Source organism: Musa acuminata, chromosome BXJ3-4 (genome assembly GCF_036884655.1).
Source record: "Musa acuminata AAA Group cultivar baxijiao chromosome BXJ3-4, Cavendish_Baxijiao_AAA, whole genome shotgun sequence".
In the NCBI taxonomy this organism is placed as follows: domain Eukaryota; kingdom Viridiplantae; phylum Streptophyta; class Magnoliopsida; order Zingiberales; family Musaceae; genus Musa; species Musa acuminata.
Window position 1 is genome coordinate 32,686,621 of NC_088352.1, and position 15,470 is coordinate 32,702,090.

General features: G+C 42.5%; 1 protein-coding gene across 6 annotated transcripts in view; it reads right to left on the reverse strand.

Moving 5' to 3' along the window:
- Window positions 1–15,470, reverse strand: part of LOC135636796 (fatty acid amide hydrolase-like) — an 84,733-nt gene that overhangs the window by 55,844 nt on the left and 13,419 nt on the right. For all 6 annotated transcript variants that reach the window (XR_010496053.1, XR_010496052.1, XM_065148839.1 and 3 more), the window contains one exon: window positions 3,013–3,064. Coding sequence is in view for 4 of the 6 variants with exons in the window: in XM_065148839.1 (XP_065004911.1) it covers window positions 3,013–3,064 (52 nt within the window). In the remaining 2 variants the exon portion in view is untranslated. The remainder of the gene's footprint in view (window positions 1–3,012; window positions 3,065–15,470) is intronic.

A 15,470-nucleotide genomic window follows, 5' to 3' on the forward strand; every position in this document is an offset into this window, starting at 1 on the left:
TGTATGTCAATGTCGTTCAATTTTGTTTATACTTTGAACAACATGCAGAGAGCTTGCAGTACGCTTGGCAGTCTCATTTTGGTTAACTCTTATGGTCGTTTCAAGCTTATAAACACAAGTTGTGTTTAGTCATCACACAATGGCAAAGCTGCCCTAAAAAGGCCATCCATACAGCCATTTTAGGGGGTTTCTAACTTCGTAAAGTGGTGCGGAGTTCAACAAGCATAGCATCCAAGAGCTACCTAGGTGGCATATGGATGGATGAGCTTTTAAGATAGTGCATAGGGCTGGTTCGCTGCCTTGTTCTGCAATAATATCATATGAGCACTTATGGGGACTTTTGGCTGTGGCGAACCACCTTGGACCCTTTGTCACGAAACCGTTTAGAGCTTGCGAAGTCAACATTTGTAATTTGTCTATCAAGTGTTTGCTAAAATGGCTGCTTGTGGATCCCACTTAAACACTTTCTCTAGCATGCCTTCTCTTTTGTAGGTCCTTGAGGGAGCATAAGAGTTTTCGAGCAATTTCATCCTTTGTGGACAGAGCAATTTCACCCATTTACTCTGGCATGGGCTTTTTCACTCCATGAACTCACCATACCAAGCTTAGAGGATGGTAAACAATCCAATATCAAATAGTAATGCATGGTAAAAGTTAGACTACCATCGAATAGTAAGAAGTACAAACACGTTCTTTTGGTGGACGTGTTCATGTTTGACTACAACACACTATCAAATGAGTGCCCAACACGTCTCCAACCATATCTTTTTTATTTATTTTCAATTCTATTTGTGGGTCAAGACACCACTGCCACTTCGCTCCTGCATGCTTCATCGTGTGGCCCTCACATGCGACACTATGCTTGCATTCTGCAAGGAGATGAATTATCACCATAGCAAGGAAAAAAAATCTGAAAATCATCGTAGTGGAGATAAATTATCGACATCGTAAAGAAAAAAAATCTAGAGATTGTTAAATATTATTTGATGTACTTAACCTTTATTTTGGATAATTACATTTGGCTTATTTTAATGGTTTCAACCTGTACGATGATATTTATTTATTCACATTACAAAGTTTATAAAATTGAAGTACAAATACAATAAAACTCATGTTAATAGAATATTATATACATATATATATATATATATATACATAAATACACATGTCCTCACCATGTCCGTATCCTAATTTTTTTTTTAAATAATGTGTCATCGTGTCCATGTCATGTCATGTTATGTCCATGCCCATGCTTCTTCAATCGAATACGCACATTTTTTTCTTAAGAAAAAAAAAACTAACAAGTGGCTCTCTCTCTCTCTCTATCCATCTATCTATCTTTTTTTGTCTTTTCTCTTTCAAGATACCCATGTTCCAGTTGACTATTGCTCTCTCTTTTTCTCCCTCTCTTTCTCGTTCCCTTTCTAGTCTCTTTCTCTCTTCTCTCCTTGGACATCTCCTCTTGCTGCCTCTTGCTACATCATGCCATGTCTTCCTTGTGGCATGGTAACCACTTCTCTTTCAGTTGCATTATTATCACCACCTCCTCTTTCTTCGAGTACTCAGTCACCAGCTCCTCCTTGTCCTCGTCTTCACTTCCTACCAATCCTTCCCGCACCCTCCTCTAATCAAATTTCAAAAACTATGGGGCATACCAAGTACCAACATACAATGCATCCCATCATGCCAGTACTAGACCAGTTTGTTAAAGAACTGATATTGGTAACAAACCAAAATATAGAAAACCATGGCACAAACTATAAAAGAAGTCTTGAAGATGATACAGAACTTGTATAAATAGCAAGAATTAAAATATGATTTTAAAATAATGTTTTTTTAAAAGAATAAAAAATAACTGGCATGTCAAGGGAAGATATCCAAGATACAATAAATCAATAGCAATAAAAAGTGTGATGCTTATGAAATTAGTAGGAAAACTAAATCTGAAATAAAATGGAGAAAAATACTGTTCATAAGCAAGCCATACAACCAGGTGATCTTTGACACAGTTTGTATGATTATTGCTGCCATCCATTTAAGCCATATATGAGTATATGATTGTCAGTTCTAGAATAATCGGTTATGTGACAAATACTTCTATGCCTTTAATCATTGAAATATGATATTTGCATCTTACAGAACCCCAATGGCACAATAGCTAAAATTTCAAATTATGCACGAAGGACAACAATCCAAGAAGATTCTTTGCTGGCAACATAACCAGAGTAGAAATAACCAATAAAAAATATATCTCACTCAAAAACATGTCAATAACTACATATACATATACTTATAATCATATATGTATTCACATCTACCAATATAACTATTTTATACCTCTACACATGGGCAAATACATGTATGTTTATACACTCAACAAGCACTAATAATATACTGCATAAAAAAAATACAGAATAAGACCTTTTCTTATGCATGCTAGACAAGACACCTACTAGGGTGTTTTCCAACAAAAAATTGCATGTTTAAGACTACAGAAATTAATTTACTGCTCAAGGGTAAATCACTTTGTGAGATTTATCAAAGAAAAAGGTTAAATAATTTTTTGCATAGCACTGTCTCACAGCATATACTGTACAGGAATGAGTGATTCAATTACAATCTAATCATCCCATAAAACCTCTATTGTACATTACAAACCATCCCATATACTGTACAATAACTTAGCAAGTCTGCATTTATTTGAATCCAAGAATTTAATGTGCCTGAAATCAAAATGCCCATAGGTCTGTTGAGATGGAAGGTGTGACATGGAAATTACCTAATCAAGAAATCATGAAAACATTTCAAAACATTTTTCATCAATTCTAGTAATATTACAATAAGAAACTCTGCTTCCTAACCAAAATTATTATAGAATTCATATTTTTCTAATGCAGAACAAATACAAAATGGAACTTAAGCTTCAATATAGCATCGATAGTTAATTCTGTATAAAACAATCAATAAAGTTTTCAATTAATTTAAGTAAATGAGGCAAGAACAAATATTTACTGGGTTCAGACTGATTCTATCAGCTTTAGAGGAGCCTGCCATTGCTGCATAACTGAAAAACCATGAATCCATTTACAATCACATACCAACTGATCAAGAAAGAAATATTATGATGCTAGCTTATGGCTATCTGGTCTATAAATAGGTAAACATATAATACATAGAACATAAATGAAGTATGTAATAAGCTAATTCCATTTTGAAAAGACAATACAAGTGAAAAACTCAATAATAAATCTAAACAAATTATATCAGAAACTATCAAACATGCCAAGAAAGCTTCACAAAGATCTGCAGGAAACAAAGAATTAGTAAATTTTGAAATGCTTGAATTCAGTTCAATATTTGACTAGAGAACATAATAGCATAATATCCTATTTTTATTTTCAAAAAATAAATCACATTTATGCAACTTATTTTTTTACATATTTAAGTGGTTTAACAAAGCTAAAACATCTAACATCACTTATTACAATCAAATTGGAAAAGAAAAGTCAACAGTTAAATGCCCACAAGCATAATTAATGAACACTAAGATCATAAATTCTCAAGGGCCAAGCTTTCTTAAAATATTACAACATAACCATTACAATAGATTGCCATTGACAAAAATGACAAATAACAATGCACTTAATGTGCCAAAAGCTATGCACATAAACTTAGGATTTTAGACTGATTTAATGGGCACTCTCACCTAGGCGCCAATGCAAGACAATGCTTGAGCATCTCGAATTGGTCCAAGGGGACAAATTGAAGCAGGTGCAGCCCAGGTGCATGATTGAGCCCAAGCACCGGGTGGCTCAGACCCACATCAGATTTAAATAAGGCTTGGTTTAGTGGAATAGTACCAATGAGTTTGGAAGATTGGACTTAATAAAGTTGGTTCAACTGAATCCCTTTAACCTAAATCCTCCTCTAGTAAGACCTACTGATGTTGCCTTCCTCCTTCCCCCCTCCCCTACGACATGTGGCACACGAACCCTACCGATGTTGTTTTCCCTTGATAATCGAACACAATGGCCCCTAGGCCCACCGTCGCCATGCAAACCTTGCCTAAGTTTGATTCCTTCTATGATCGATAAGGAAGCATAATTTGTAGTCAACTATCCTTAACCTGCACAAGCAAAGGCGACCGACAATCGGCATCCATGCATAAGGTGACCCTCCATGATACCCCCTCTCTCGCAAACGGTAGCACTTCCTCCTCCTTTCCCTCTCTCCCCCCTCCCAACGAAATGGTGTGACTCCCGCTTATCCTTCCCTTTCATTGTCACTCTTCCTCTGTCTCCTCCACCTCGGACCTCGTCGAGCCTCCCTGTTAGGCCCCCTCGCTCCTCCTTCGTGCTTCTCCCCTCTCCCCTTATCTCCCTCCCCATCCTCCTTCGCCATCACCCCCACCAAGCCTTATCAATAGCCACTTCCCTCCTCTTCTTCCTCCCTTGTGCTCCCCTCTCTCTCCCCCAACCCTTCTTCCATTCCGTTGTTGCTCTCCCTCTTTCTCCTCCTCGATCGCCACCCTTTGCTTAGACTCCCCAATTGTTCCTCTCTCTCCTCCATGCTTCTCCAATTGACAACACCCTACTGTCACGGACAAACTTCTAAACAGGATGTTTGATGTAATGCTTATGTATGTCCGTGTCTTTTGGCATGTTCATGCCTTGTACAACATATAGAGGGGCGGCCGAAGGCTTCAAAGTCCCATTTGAGTTAGGTTGTTGGCCTCTTTAGGCTTGTAAATAAAGGTTGTGTCATGTGGACACGTGCGAGAGCTTTTCGTTCTGTAATGGACCATTTTACCCTTTGTTGTGCAACTGTTCAGAGCTTGTAAAATCTGTTTGTAATTTGGATTGTCTATGAAGTGTTTTTCGGAGATGTTTGCTTGTGGATCCCGATTGAGGCGTTCTCTTTAACCCGTTCTCGCTTTTGTTGGTCCTAAGGGACAATGGGAGGCTTCGGGGAGGCTAAACTTTGCGGACGGACACGCAAGGGTGCCGCACGACTTAGGCAAAACCAGCTAAGTCCGTGACAGATGGTATCAGAGCAGGACAAGCACTCATAGAAACACTTAGCATGCAAACGTGGGGGACCTAGCGGGGCTGCGTCGAGGGCAGTCAGCACACGCGCGACCGTTTGAGGGAAAACGGGCATGGAGATGTAGGGAAAAGAGTTGCTCAGAGGAGCAGGCATCTGACATTGGCATTCAGAGGAATGGCCAACCCTTCGCGCAAGAGGCACCACGAGAACAGGCAAGCTTGGAAGAATGCGGAGCGCACAAAGGTTGGGGTGGTTGAGTTTGAGCTACGGCTCAACGTTGACAACCATACTTGATGGTGCTCAAGGCAAGTGAGGCGCTTGGTAAAAAATGAGACCATGCAAAGTGGAATGAGTTGCTCAGCGACCGAAAGAGTTGTGCAAAGCTCACAGAGGTGAGGGGAATTGCTAACTCAAAGAATTCGTTACTCATGCATGGGCTTGTATGCGGATGATGGAATGTCCGCGGCCATCCCAAGGCGACCGAAACTCGACGCCATGGAGCATCGAAACTTTCTCTTCGGCATGTGAAGGATACGTCCGTAGGAGGCTGAAGTGTGCAACGAGTTCAGCATGTTGCTCGGCCTTAAGGGGTGCAACGGGGGCTATATTGACGGGGAGTCGCAATCTAGCAAGTGCGTTTGCAGGAGGCAGAACCATGCACAGTTTGTTCAGCAGATCGGAGTAGTCCAAGGGGATGGTGGTCTCCGAAACGAAGAGAGATATTGCTCCAATGGGACAGTTATCCAGGAGGGGTAAGTCCCGGCTCTCCAGAGGGAGAATCATGTGAGACGGACTTCATATGTTGAGGAGTACCTCAACAAACAACAACCCCACGAAGCTCAATGGGCTGAGCAAGCGGCGAGGAGTTGTCGCATGATCTCGCTTGAGAGAATGCATTGGTGGATGCATTGCGAGATCAAGTGGGGGAGCGACCCAAAGCAACATAAATGAAGGCACACTTGGAGTCGATATGAGATCGAACTCAAGGGAGGGCTGACCCGTGGAATGGTGGGCACGAGGGCCACCATCGACTCAATGCAAAAACGAGGAGCGGAGCAACTTGGGTGTAACTTGTCGAAGTACCCAAGCCGCATGAAGGGAGCCAGCATAGAAGTTGGAACATGGAGCGGAGGCACAGTGCTTTCCTTAGACGTAGGTCAAGGACATGGACTCTTGCAGAGGCAAGAGTAGGATCATGTTGTTCCATGAGCCATTCATTCTATCGGAGTGGACTCATCTTGCATGGTGCCAAAGACGAAGGGAGCTTCGGGGCACATGCACCTTATCTCGGAGGAGCATTTGATGGAGTAACTAAGGCGACTCAATTTGCGGAGACGAAGTTGGGTTTAAAAGGCCTTAGCACGGGGGAAGAGGACGCAGAGGCGGGTACTCTTGAAGAATATGCCATAGTGTTGTCATTCGAGTTGCTATGAAGGAAGCGGTGCGCAGCGGAGATTGTGCTGGTAGGGGCAGCGGCTCAGGATCCAGACAATGGTGCACAAATTACAGTGAAGTCGGCGGACTTCGGGAGCTACTAGGCGACGGACTGTTCTAGAGCGGTGCTTCATCTAGGTGTTGCCCAAGAGTGGGTGGATGAAAGTCGATTGCCAAAGGAGTGAACAAAATCGAAGGTGAAAGAGACCCTGCGATGTATTGGCAAAGGCCACACATGGAGGGTTGACAATTCGAGTTTATTCCACAAGGATCAGAATGCAATGGAGATGTCACTAGGAGGCGACATGGTGCAACGGATCGTGGTGGAACAGTTCGTGGCAATGCGATACACACGACAGACGACCCGTGAGGGACTAGATCGTATGGAGGTATGATCGGGAGCTACTGGAAGCTCCGCTTTGGTGAACAACACGACGGCAAGAAGGGCTATGGATTCAAGGAGTGAAGGCCATGGTACCGCAGAGGTGGGTCTTCCGGGCGTGCACCGAATTTTGCATCGGATGAAAACCTTGGTCATCAGCATATGGGGGTTGTGTTCCACCAAGGGAAAAGTTCGAATACAAGTACCAGTGAGTCCCATGAGAGGGACTTGATCATGCAGAGGTATGATTGAAGCAGTTGGAGAGTTGGACTGCTCCAGAGCTCATATTCACTTAAGGGAGCCCGACAAGTCAAAGGACAAGGTCGAGTAAGCGAACATTGCGACCAAGGAAGCTAAGGAGAACAGAATCGGTGCAAACCTTATAATGCGATGGCAGAGGCCATGCATGGGAGTTGCAATCTGTCTTTCCATCGACCAAACAGACTGCTTGGAGAACACAGAATTGTTGAAGTAGGGGGTCGAAAGGGGCGAGGAAGCGACGACGAGTCCAGAGGGACTTAGCTACCCAAAACCAAGCTTCAGTTAGAATGGAGCTGGACTCAGAGGAGTGCCACAAAGACATATCTATTAATCGTGAAGAAAAGGGATACAGATGCGAGGCGACGGATAGTAGGGCCATGGGCATGGCAGCGCCATGGTACCGTAGAGGCGGGACTTCCGTGCAAGTCATTGATCCCTTGCTCTATTGGAGGGAGAGCGCTTGGTCGTGAAAGGGGCCGAGGAGGTGGAGCATGCAGAGGCAATCTCCAAGTACCGAGACAAGGCTGAAGGGCAGAGGCCAAGAAACTTCGTAAGACCGTTGTCAACAAGTTCTCATCAAGATAGCCGTAAGTTAAGGACTTCGGGTCATGCAAGAGTGCACGACCAAGGAACGAAGCAAGCAGTACGCGGTGTTGTACCTTTGCTACTCAGTGGAGTAGGCGGCAGGGTTGATGGAGAAGACGGTACAATCCCAGAGGCGACCTCATATATCAGAGGATTACTCCAAGTTGGGGTGAAAGCTTCCCGCATTCCAGAAGTTCGATGGCATTGAGAAGGTGAATCATAGTAGCTAACTCAACGCAAGGAGTGCAAACACTTCAAATGCTTCAGAAGTGTGAGCAAAGAGCAGGCGAAGGCCAATAACCAGCTCGATGCATGAAGTACAACCTCGAGGAGGCGGGCGAAGTCAAGTAACCTTTGCCTTCTCAACTCTTAAGAGGATGGGCGAAACCGAGTACCCCAGTTCTCTTATCTATCCAGCAGAGGAGCTCTGCACAAGTTCAAAGACCCTTCGAAGATAATGGAAGACAATAGTTGTCAAATCCTCACCAACGGTGATCAGTGCTACTGAGAGTAGATTGTCCGCTTCATTTCCCAACGAAATGCCAATCGAAAGCGGAAGTGATACGAACCTACTTGGATGTGACAACTAACCGAAAGGAGAGTCAATGAGCAGATTTTGTGGAGGAAGGACCCAAAACTTTAGAAGTTTGCGAGACGATGCTTGTTAAAGCTCCAACAAGCATCCACCCAGTTCAAGCAGCATGTGGAATTTTGAGAGACTGGCGCAGTAAGGATGGTCTTTTCCTTCATCTGGGAGATCCGTAGGAATCAACAAGGATCAACACAACTCAGCCAACCCCACACCAGAGTCAGAGTTATTGGTGAGTTGAAGCAGCATGGCGGATCAAAGGTTCGACTACTCAAAAACAGCAGCGGAGAGCAGCTGGGAGCCAGGAGGCGCATTGCAGCTGGAGCGGAAGATTGAAGACTCAGCAAAGGCGAAGAGTTGCAGTGTTCACAAAGGCTTCGACGAGGACGTCGAAGGAATAAGTGAGGGAGAATGTCACGGACAAACTTCTAAGCAGGATGTTTGATGTAATGCTTATGTATGTTCGTGTCTTTTGGCATGTTCATGCCTTGTACAACATATAGAGGGGCGGCCAAAGGCTTTAAAGTCTCATTTGAGTTAGGTTGGTGGCCTCTTTAGGCTTGTAAATAAAGGTTGTGTCATGTGGACACGTGCGAGAGCTTTTCGGTCTGTAATGGACAATTTTACCCTTTGTTGTGCAACTGTTCAGAGCTTGTAAAGTCTGTTTGTAATTTGCATTGTCTATGAAGTGTTTTTCGGAGATGTTTGCTTGTGGATCCCGATTGAGGCGTTCTCTTTAACCCGTTCTCTCTTTTATTAGTCCTAAGGGACAATGGGAGGCTTCGTGGAGGCTGACCTTTGCGGACGGACACACAAGGGTGCCGCACGACTTAGGCAAAACCAGCTAAGTCCGTGACAGTACGGAACTCAACTATTGTCTTGTTTTTAATTTAGTGATGATGTGTCTCCTTAATTATATTTTTTATGATTCTAATACTTGCAAGCAAGGTTCGCCTTACCGTACCATTCCGACGCTTCGACCTGGGCTCGGTATGGTACGGTACGATACGGTGTACCGAGCGGTACACATGATTTCACATATTTAACTCTCCGAAAATACCTAAAAATTAAAAAAACTAGGATAGGGTTTTCAAGTTACAAATAAATATAGTAAAAGTATAAGTTTAGCAAAATCAATGTAAATTAGGTAAGAATAGTATCACATATCTTTTTCGGGCTTTGAGGTAGTCTTGTTCAAGGTTCGTACTTCAGCCCATTATAGATTGAAATATCTACAGAAAAATCAGTTGAATTGTTAGACTATTTTGTTACAATATAAACTCTAAAATTCAAATGAATTAAATAATCACATATGTAGATATATCTGATTGTTGATTCTACCACCAAAACGAACGACGGGCCTCTACGGGTGGTGGATCAGGGTCCTCGATCTGATACATTTGCATATCAATATGATACGTTTGTTGGACTCAATCATGAAATTGATCCCATGACATAATATATTGATACACCGTATGTCATTGATGCATCACTGTGGTGCTGATCGTAGATTGATCGTCATGAATCATATTTGTCCAAGGCAGCTCTTCAGGCATATATTGGTGAATGTCTGAGCTTCTACTTTCGCTATTGATCTGCGGTTCTGTATCATACTGTTGCTCAGAGAAGGATGACCAACTATCACCATTCTGTTGTTGCCCGTATGATTCTCCATAACACAATGGCTGTGAATACGATGAGTCCCTTTCTGTGTCTATATCGTGTATGCTCTGTCGCATTTGTTCATATTCATCCACTGTCTTCCCCTTCCCCTTCCGCACATAAACTTGACCAGTACCTTGTCGAGTTCCATGATCTGAATCTTGAGTGGCATGTGTAAAATATTGCTCCTCAGTCCATTCACCACCCTCAAGTTGGGTAGACGAGACCAACGACTGCCTGGCATCACCGCCATCATCTGTCAAGGCACTACTGTCTGTGTTACTGTCATGTCTCTAGACCGAACGAGAAAGAGAATGTGATTGTGAAGGTGTCTCGTCGCTCGACTCGATTCTTTCCAACGATGCAACTGATGCTACTGCCTTCCCCTTTGCCTTTGCACGTTGGGCAGACAAGTGTGACCGTTGGGTGTCGGTAGTTCCTCGAGCAGTTTGACTCCTACCATGTAGTAATCGAGGGAGATTTTTCACCTGTTGGGGTTGTGCTTCTTTTTCCATTACCTCGGTGATAAAACGTGAAGGACGCTGAGGATCTCCCGCCTCATCAAATAGAGGATCCTCTTGGTTCTCTGCTGCTTCAACCCAATCTAACATTGGCTCTGAATCTTCGTTGTAGAATTGGAGGTCAATGGGATCAATATCTAGTTCCTCTGGCTCCTTATCCAACTAAGCACATCGCAATTTTAGCCGCATGTTATAATAGACATATACTAGTTTCTCTAACCGTCTGTAGGAGAGTCTGTTGCGGACCTTCGTATGAATCAACGTAAACGTTGACCAATTACGTTCGCAACCACTTGATGTTGTCTGTGAAAGTAAACGAATGGCAACCTTCCTTAAATGTGGTGCATCACCTTCAAATTGTAGCAACCACTCGACAACAAAAATATATAAATAAGATTTTATTAGCATAACAAATAATTAACATTAAATATAATTGATAATTAATATACATAACTTTTCCTCACCAGGATCCATAGTGTACCGACACGATATAGCTACAACGTCGGAGAATGAACCAACTATTTCTCGAAATAATCGACCCTTTATAAGAGCATCAGTTGCCTCGGTAGTGTTTGGCAAGAGTCGATATATAACATTTCGTAGTGTCATTAGGAAATTATTTTGCATTCCGAGAGCATATCGATATTGAATTGCCGGATTTAGATAATACGCTACAAAACATAATTTTGTTAGTATGATTTTTTTATTATCTAAATAATAATAAATTAAATTATTCTGAATATGAATTTACCTGCATTATGGATATTTTGATCCATATGAACTTCGATCGAACGATCAATGATTCGTACGTATTGCTCGGCCTTAAATCATCTTTAAATGCTTTCCTGACCTCCTCTCTTGCTGAAATCGACATATATTTAAGATACGGTATCTATGGACGCTTGTTCATATCGACCTTACGGAGGACAATATAAAGTGGTTCCACATCGTTTATGATTTCTGCTATAGTCTCCCAAAATCTAGAGGAAAGAATGGCCTTTTCTATCTTCTTTCCATCGCTCAATTTCGAATATCTAGATTCAGACCACTCTTGTGAGGTAGCCACTGACTTCAAGTCATGCCTTTTTTGTTGTAGTGACTTTAATGCAATAAAATTGGTAGCAAACCGAGTAATTCCAGGTCGAAGTATCTCACCGTTTACATACTTTTACATTAAAGTGTGGACCCAATGATGATTATATATAAACTTTGTAATTGATTGTGATCGAGCTACACATTTCTTGACCGCATTGTTAGAACCCTTGCAGATTCTAAACTTGGGGTTGATCTCTTTAGGAGATCGGCCTCCTTGGAACTCTATAGGGGTTCCTCTCTCCAAGTTGCTGCTCAAAGACTGCAAAAAAGATTCATCTATTGCTTATGAAAAGAGGAGGAATACATGACTATTTATAGGGCTTCTAAACCCTAACTCCTAATAGGACTCTTACTCAAGACTCCTACTTCTAACCAACTCCTAATAGGACTCCTACTCAAGACTCATATTCCTTTACAACTCCTTATTCTTCTCTAAGAAACAACCTCCTAACCCAAGCCGGCCTCTTTATCTCTTTAATACGGGTCGGCTTAAGTAGGTTTTACATGAATGTCCCTCTCAATTAGGACTCTCGAAGCTAGAGTCCTAACAGACTCGCCCTCTTCAAATCAGCCTTGTCCTCGAGGCTGATGACTCGTGAATTCTGGGAATTTGATCTTCAAGTCATCATAGTTCTCCCAAGTGGCTTCTTCTATTGGTACGTTCGCCCACTGTATTAGCACTTCATTAGTGGGTCATCGTCGTCGAGTCACAATCCATCGATCAATAATGGCACTTGGCTGGGTCTGGAGTTCTCTTTGGGTAGTCATATTTGGTGGGTGGCTTTGGGCTGTCTCCAAGCACCTATTTAAAACTTTCGTCTAGCTGTTGGTTTATGGGTGATATGTCGTACTCTTTTTCAATTTAGTACCCTGCATATGGAATAACTTTGTCCAAAATCTGCTCTTGAAGATGCAAGTAGAATTTGTTACAAGCACAATGAGTCACTTATAGCATAATTCTTTTGAGTCCCGATTGTAATGAGTCACGGAGCTTGGTGCTTCCTCTAATTTTTTTTTTATCTTACTGGTCTCCGAATCTTTCTGCCATTCCATCTTAATATCCTCAAGGAAGTCGCTGGTCGGAAGTGAAACAGCCGAAAATTCAGCTTGCTCAGGTAGCTGCGAAAGCGTATCTGCAACAACATTCTCTTTCCACTTTTTGTAAGTTATTTCATAATCAAATCCAAGAAGTTTTGTTACCCATTTTTGTTGCTTATGGGATGATATCTTTTGCTCCAAAAAGTACTTGAGGCTTTTATGGTCAGCTTTAATTTGAAATTATCGACCGATCAAGTAGGGTCTCCATCTCGTTGCTGCGTGCACAATAGCGAGAATCTCCTTATCATATGTTGACATATTTTGATGGGAGGGAGACAATGCCTTACTAGTATATGTGAGTGGTCGACCATCTTGCATGAGAATGACTCTAATTCTGACTCCAAATGCGTCAACCTCAATAATGAAGGGTCGACTGAAATCTGGTAGTGCTAGCCTCGACGTCGTCGTCATGGCTACCTTAAGTTTGTTGAAGGCAGCGGAGGCTCTATCCGACCATTGGAAGACATCTTTTTTCAGTAAGGAAGTAAGTGGTGCACTGATCTTTCCATAGTTTTTCACGAACTTACGGTAGTAGCTTGTTAAACCCAGAAATTCATGCAGCAATTTTATGTTCCTCGGGATCGGCCAATTCTGCATTGCTTCTATTTTGGAGGGGTCCACTGCTATACCTTCCTCTGATATGATATGCCCAAGATATTACACCTTCTGTTGAAGAAAGCAAAAATTAGTGGTGGTTGTTGTGTGTTCAAAAGGTGGTTTTTGGTATGTCTTTTTCGCACACTGGTATTTGATGATACCCGGATCAAAGGTCCAGCTTTGTGAAAATTTGTGCTCCCTTTCATCTAGCAATTCATCTACTATTGGAATAGGGTATTTGTCCTTGACGATTATGCCATTGAAAGCTCGATAATCAATATACAATCGCCATGTTCCGTCCTTCTTTCATACGAGGAGCATCAGTGAAGAGTAGGGGTTGTAACTTGGCCGAATAACTCCTGTTTCGAGCATCTCTTTTACAATCCTTTCTATTTCATCCTTTTAGAGATGTGGATACCGATATGGCTAAGTATTTGCTGGACATTTGCCTGGAAGAATTGTTATATAATGATCATACCGACGAGTAAGAGGTAGGCTGCGCGGTTCATCAAATATATCTGAAAATTCAGTAAGCAAAGGAAGTAGATTTGGATCTTCAAATTATGTTGGCTCTCCCTTAGTTTGCTGCTCAAGTTGTACCAAAAAGCCGCTGCATACTTTATGCAAAATCTTTTCCATTTGTTGTGTGCAAATCGTTGTTACGTCACCCCCACATTTCCTATACAGTATCACATGTTTCCCCTTACTATAAAATTTCATAATTAGTTTCATAAAATTCCAGGAAACATCACCTAATGTCATCAACAATTCAATTTTGTGCATGGCCTCATGATCATCAAGAGTCAAGAGGGAGGAGGAAGAAGTCTGCAATTATCCCTTGGTCCTGCAGCAACAGTTTTACCTGCGGGCACCTACGATCACACTTCAAAATTCGTCCGTTGGCGACCTTAACGACAAACCTACTGCAATTCTCAATAGGTAAGTTCATCTGGACAGCAACCTTACTGTTTAAGAAGTTATTAGTACTGCCCGTGTCGATGAGAACAGTGATCGGTTGTTGTTTGAGAAGGCCTCCAACTTTCATCGTTTGCGGGTTTGAGTAACCGGCTAGTGCATGTACTGTAACTTCGGTCGGTTGTGGCTCTTCTTTTGCATCTTCTTCTTTATGTTCAAGGCTCTCTTCTGGATGTTCAATGACCTCTTCTTCTACTGGTTCAATCATAAGAAGTCTCCCTTTACTACAACGATGCTCACGGCTCTATGGCTCGTCGCAATGCCAACATAACCCCTTCACATATCGCTCCCGAAGCTCTTCTCTTATTAACCGCTTTGGTGTACGGATTTGGTCGACAGTAGGGGGGGCTGAGGGCTTCAATATTACTGGTTGAGGAGCGACCCTAGTCCTCCGAGCTTCATGGTTCAATTGCTCCTCTTGATGTCGTACGAAAGAGATGGCTGCCAATAAGCGTATACGGTTGTCATGCTTTAACTTCTCCTTGGATCTTCGGTTTCAAGCCCTCAATGAAGGTCCTCAATAGCTGTTTTTGAGACCAATCATGAGTTTGATTAGATAACCTTTCAAACCTGGTTTGGTACTCCCGAATGGTGGAAGTTTGTCGGATCTTTGCTAGTTGTCCGTCAATATTCTCGTAATCGGTTGGTCTGAAACGGATCAGCAGTCCTTCTTTGAATTGTTGCCATAAAAGGACTCCATAAGTATGTTCAAACCAGTCAAACCACTGTATAACATCCCCTTCAAGATATATAGCTGTAATTTTCACCATAGATGCATCTGCGGTTTTGTGGTACTGAAAATATCGCTCCGCGCGTGAGATCCAACCAATCGGGTCTCCTTCCCATCTAGGGAAGTCCACTCTCATGCATGGATAGTTGGGGTCAGTCATAGAGCCTCCCCTCCCTTGGAACTCATCTCTTCGGGCCTGGTGCGATTGGGCAAAGCTCTCTCCGTGATATGATTTTTTCGGGCTTAGTGGTCGACCCAATCTAAGTTCGGTAAAGAGCGTCCGAATCTTATCCTCCATTCGGGTCTCCAAGGCTTCGAATTTAGCATTGATTACCTCCTTAGATGCCATAGTATATGCCTCCAAATCTATGATGTTAAGATCTCTCTTTTGTTGTCAGGTTAAAGGCATGTATAGGTTGAGAGAAGTGATGGTCGAAAGTGTTGGTGGATCGGTGGATGTAGGCTACGATTTAGGCTTGTTTTGTGGCTGTTTTG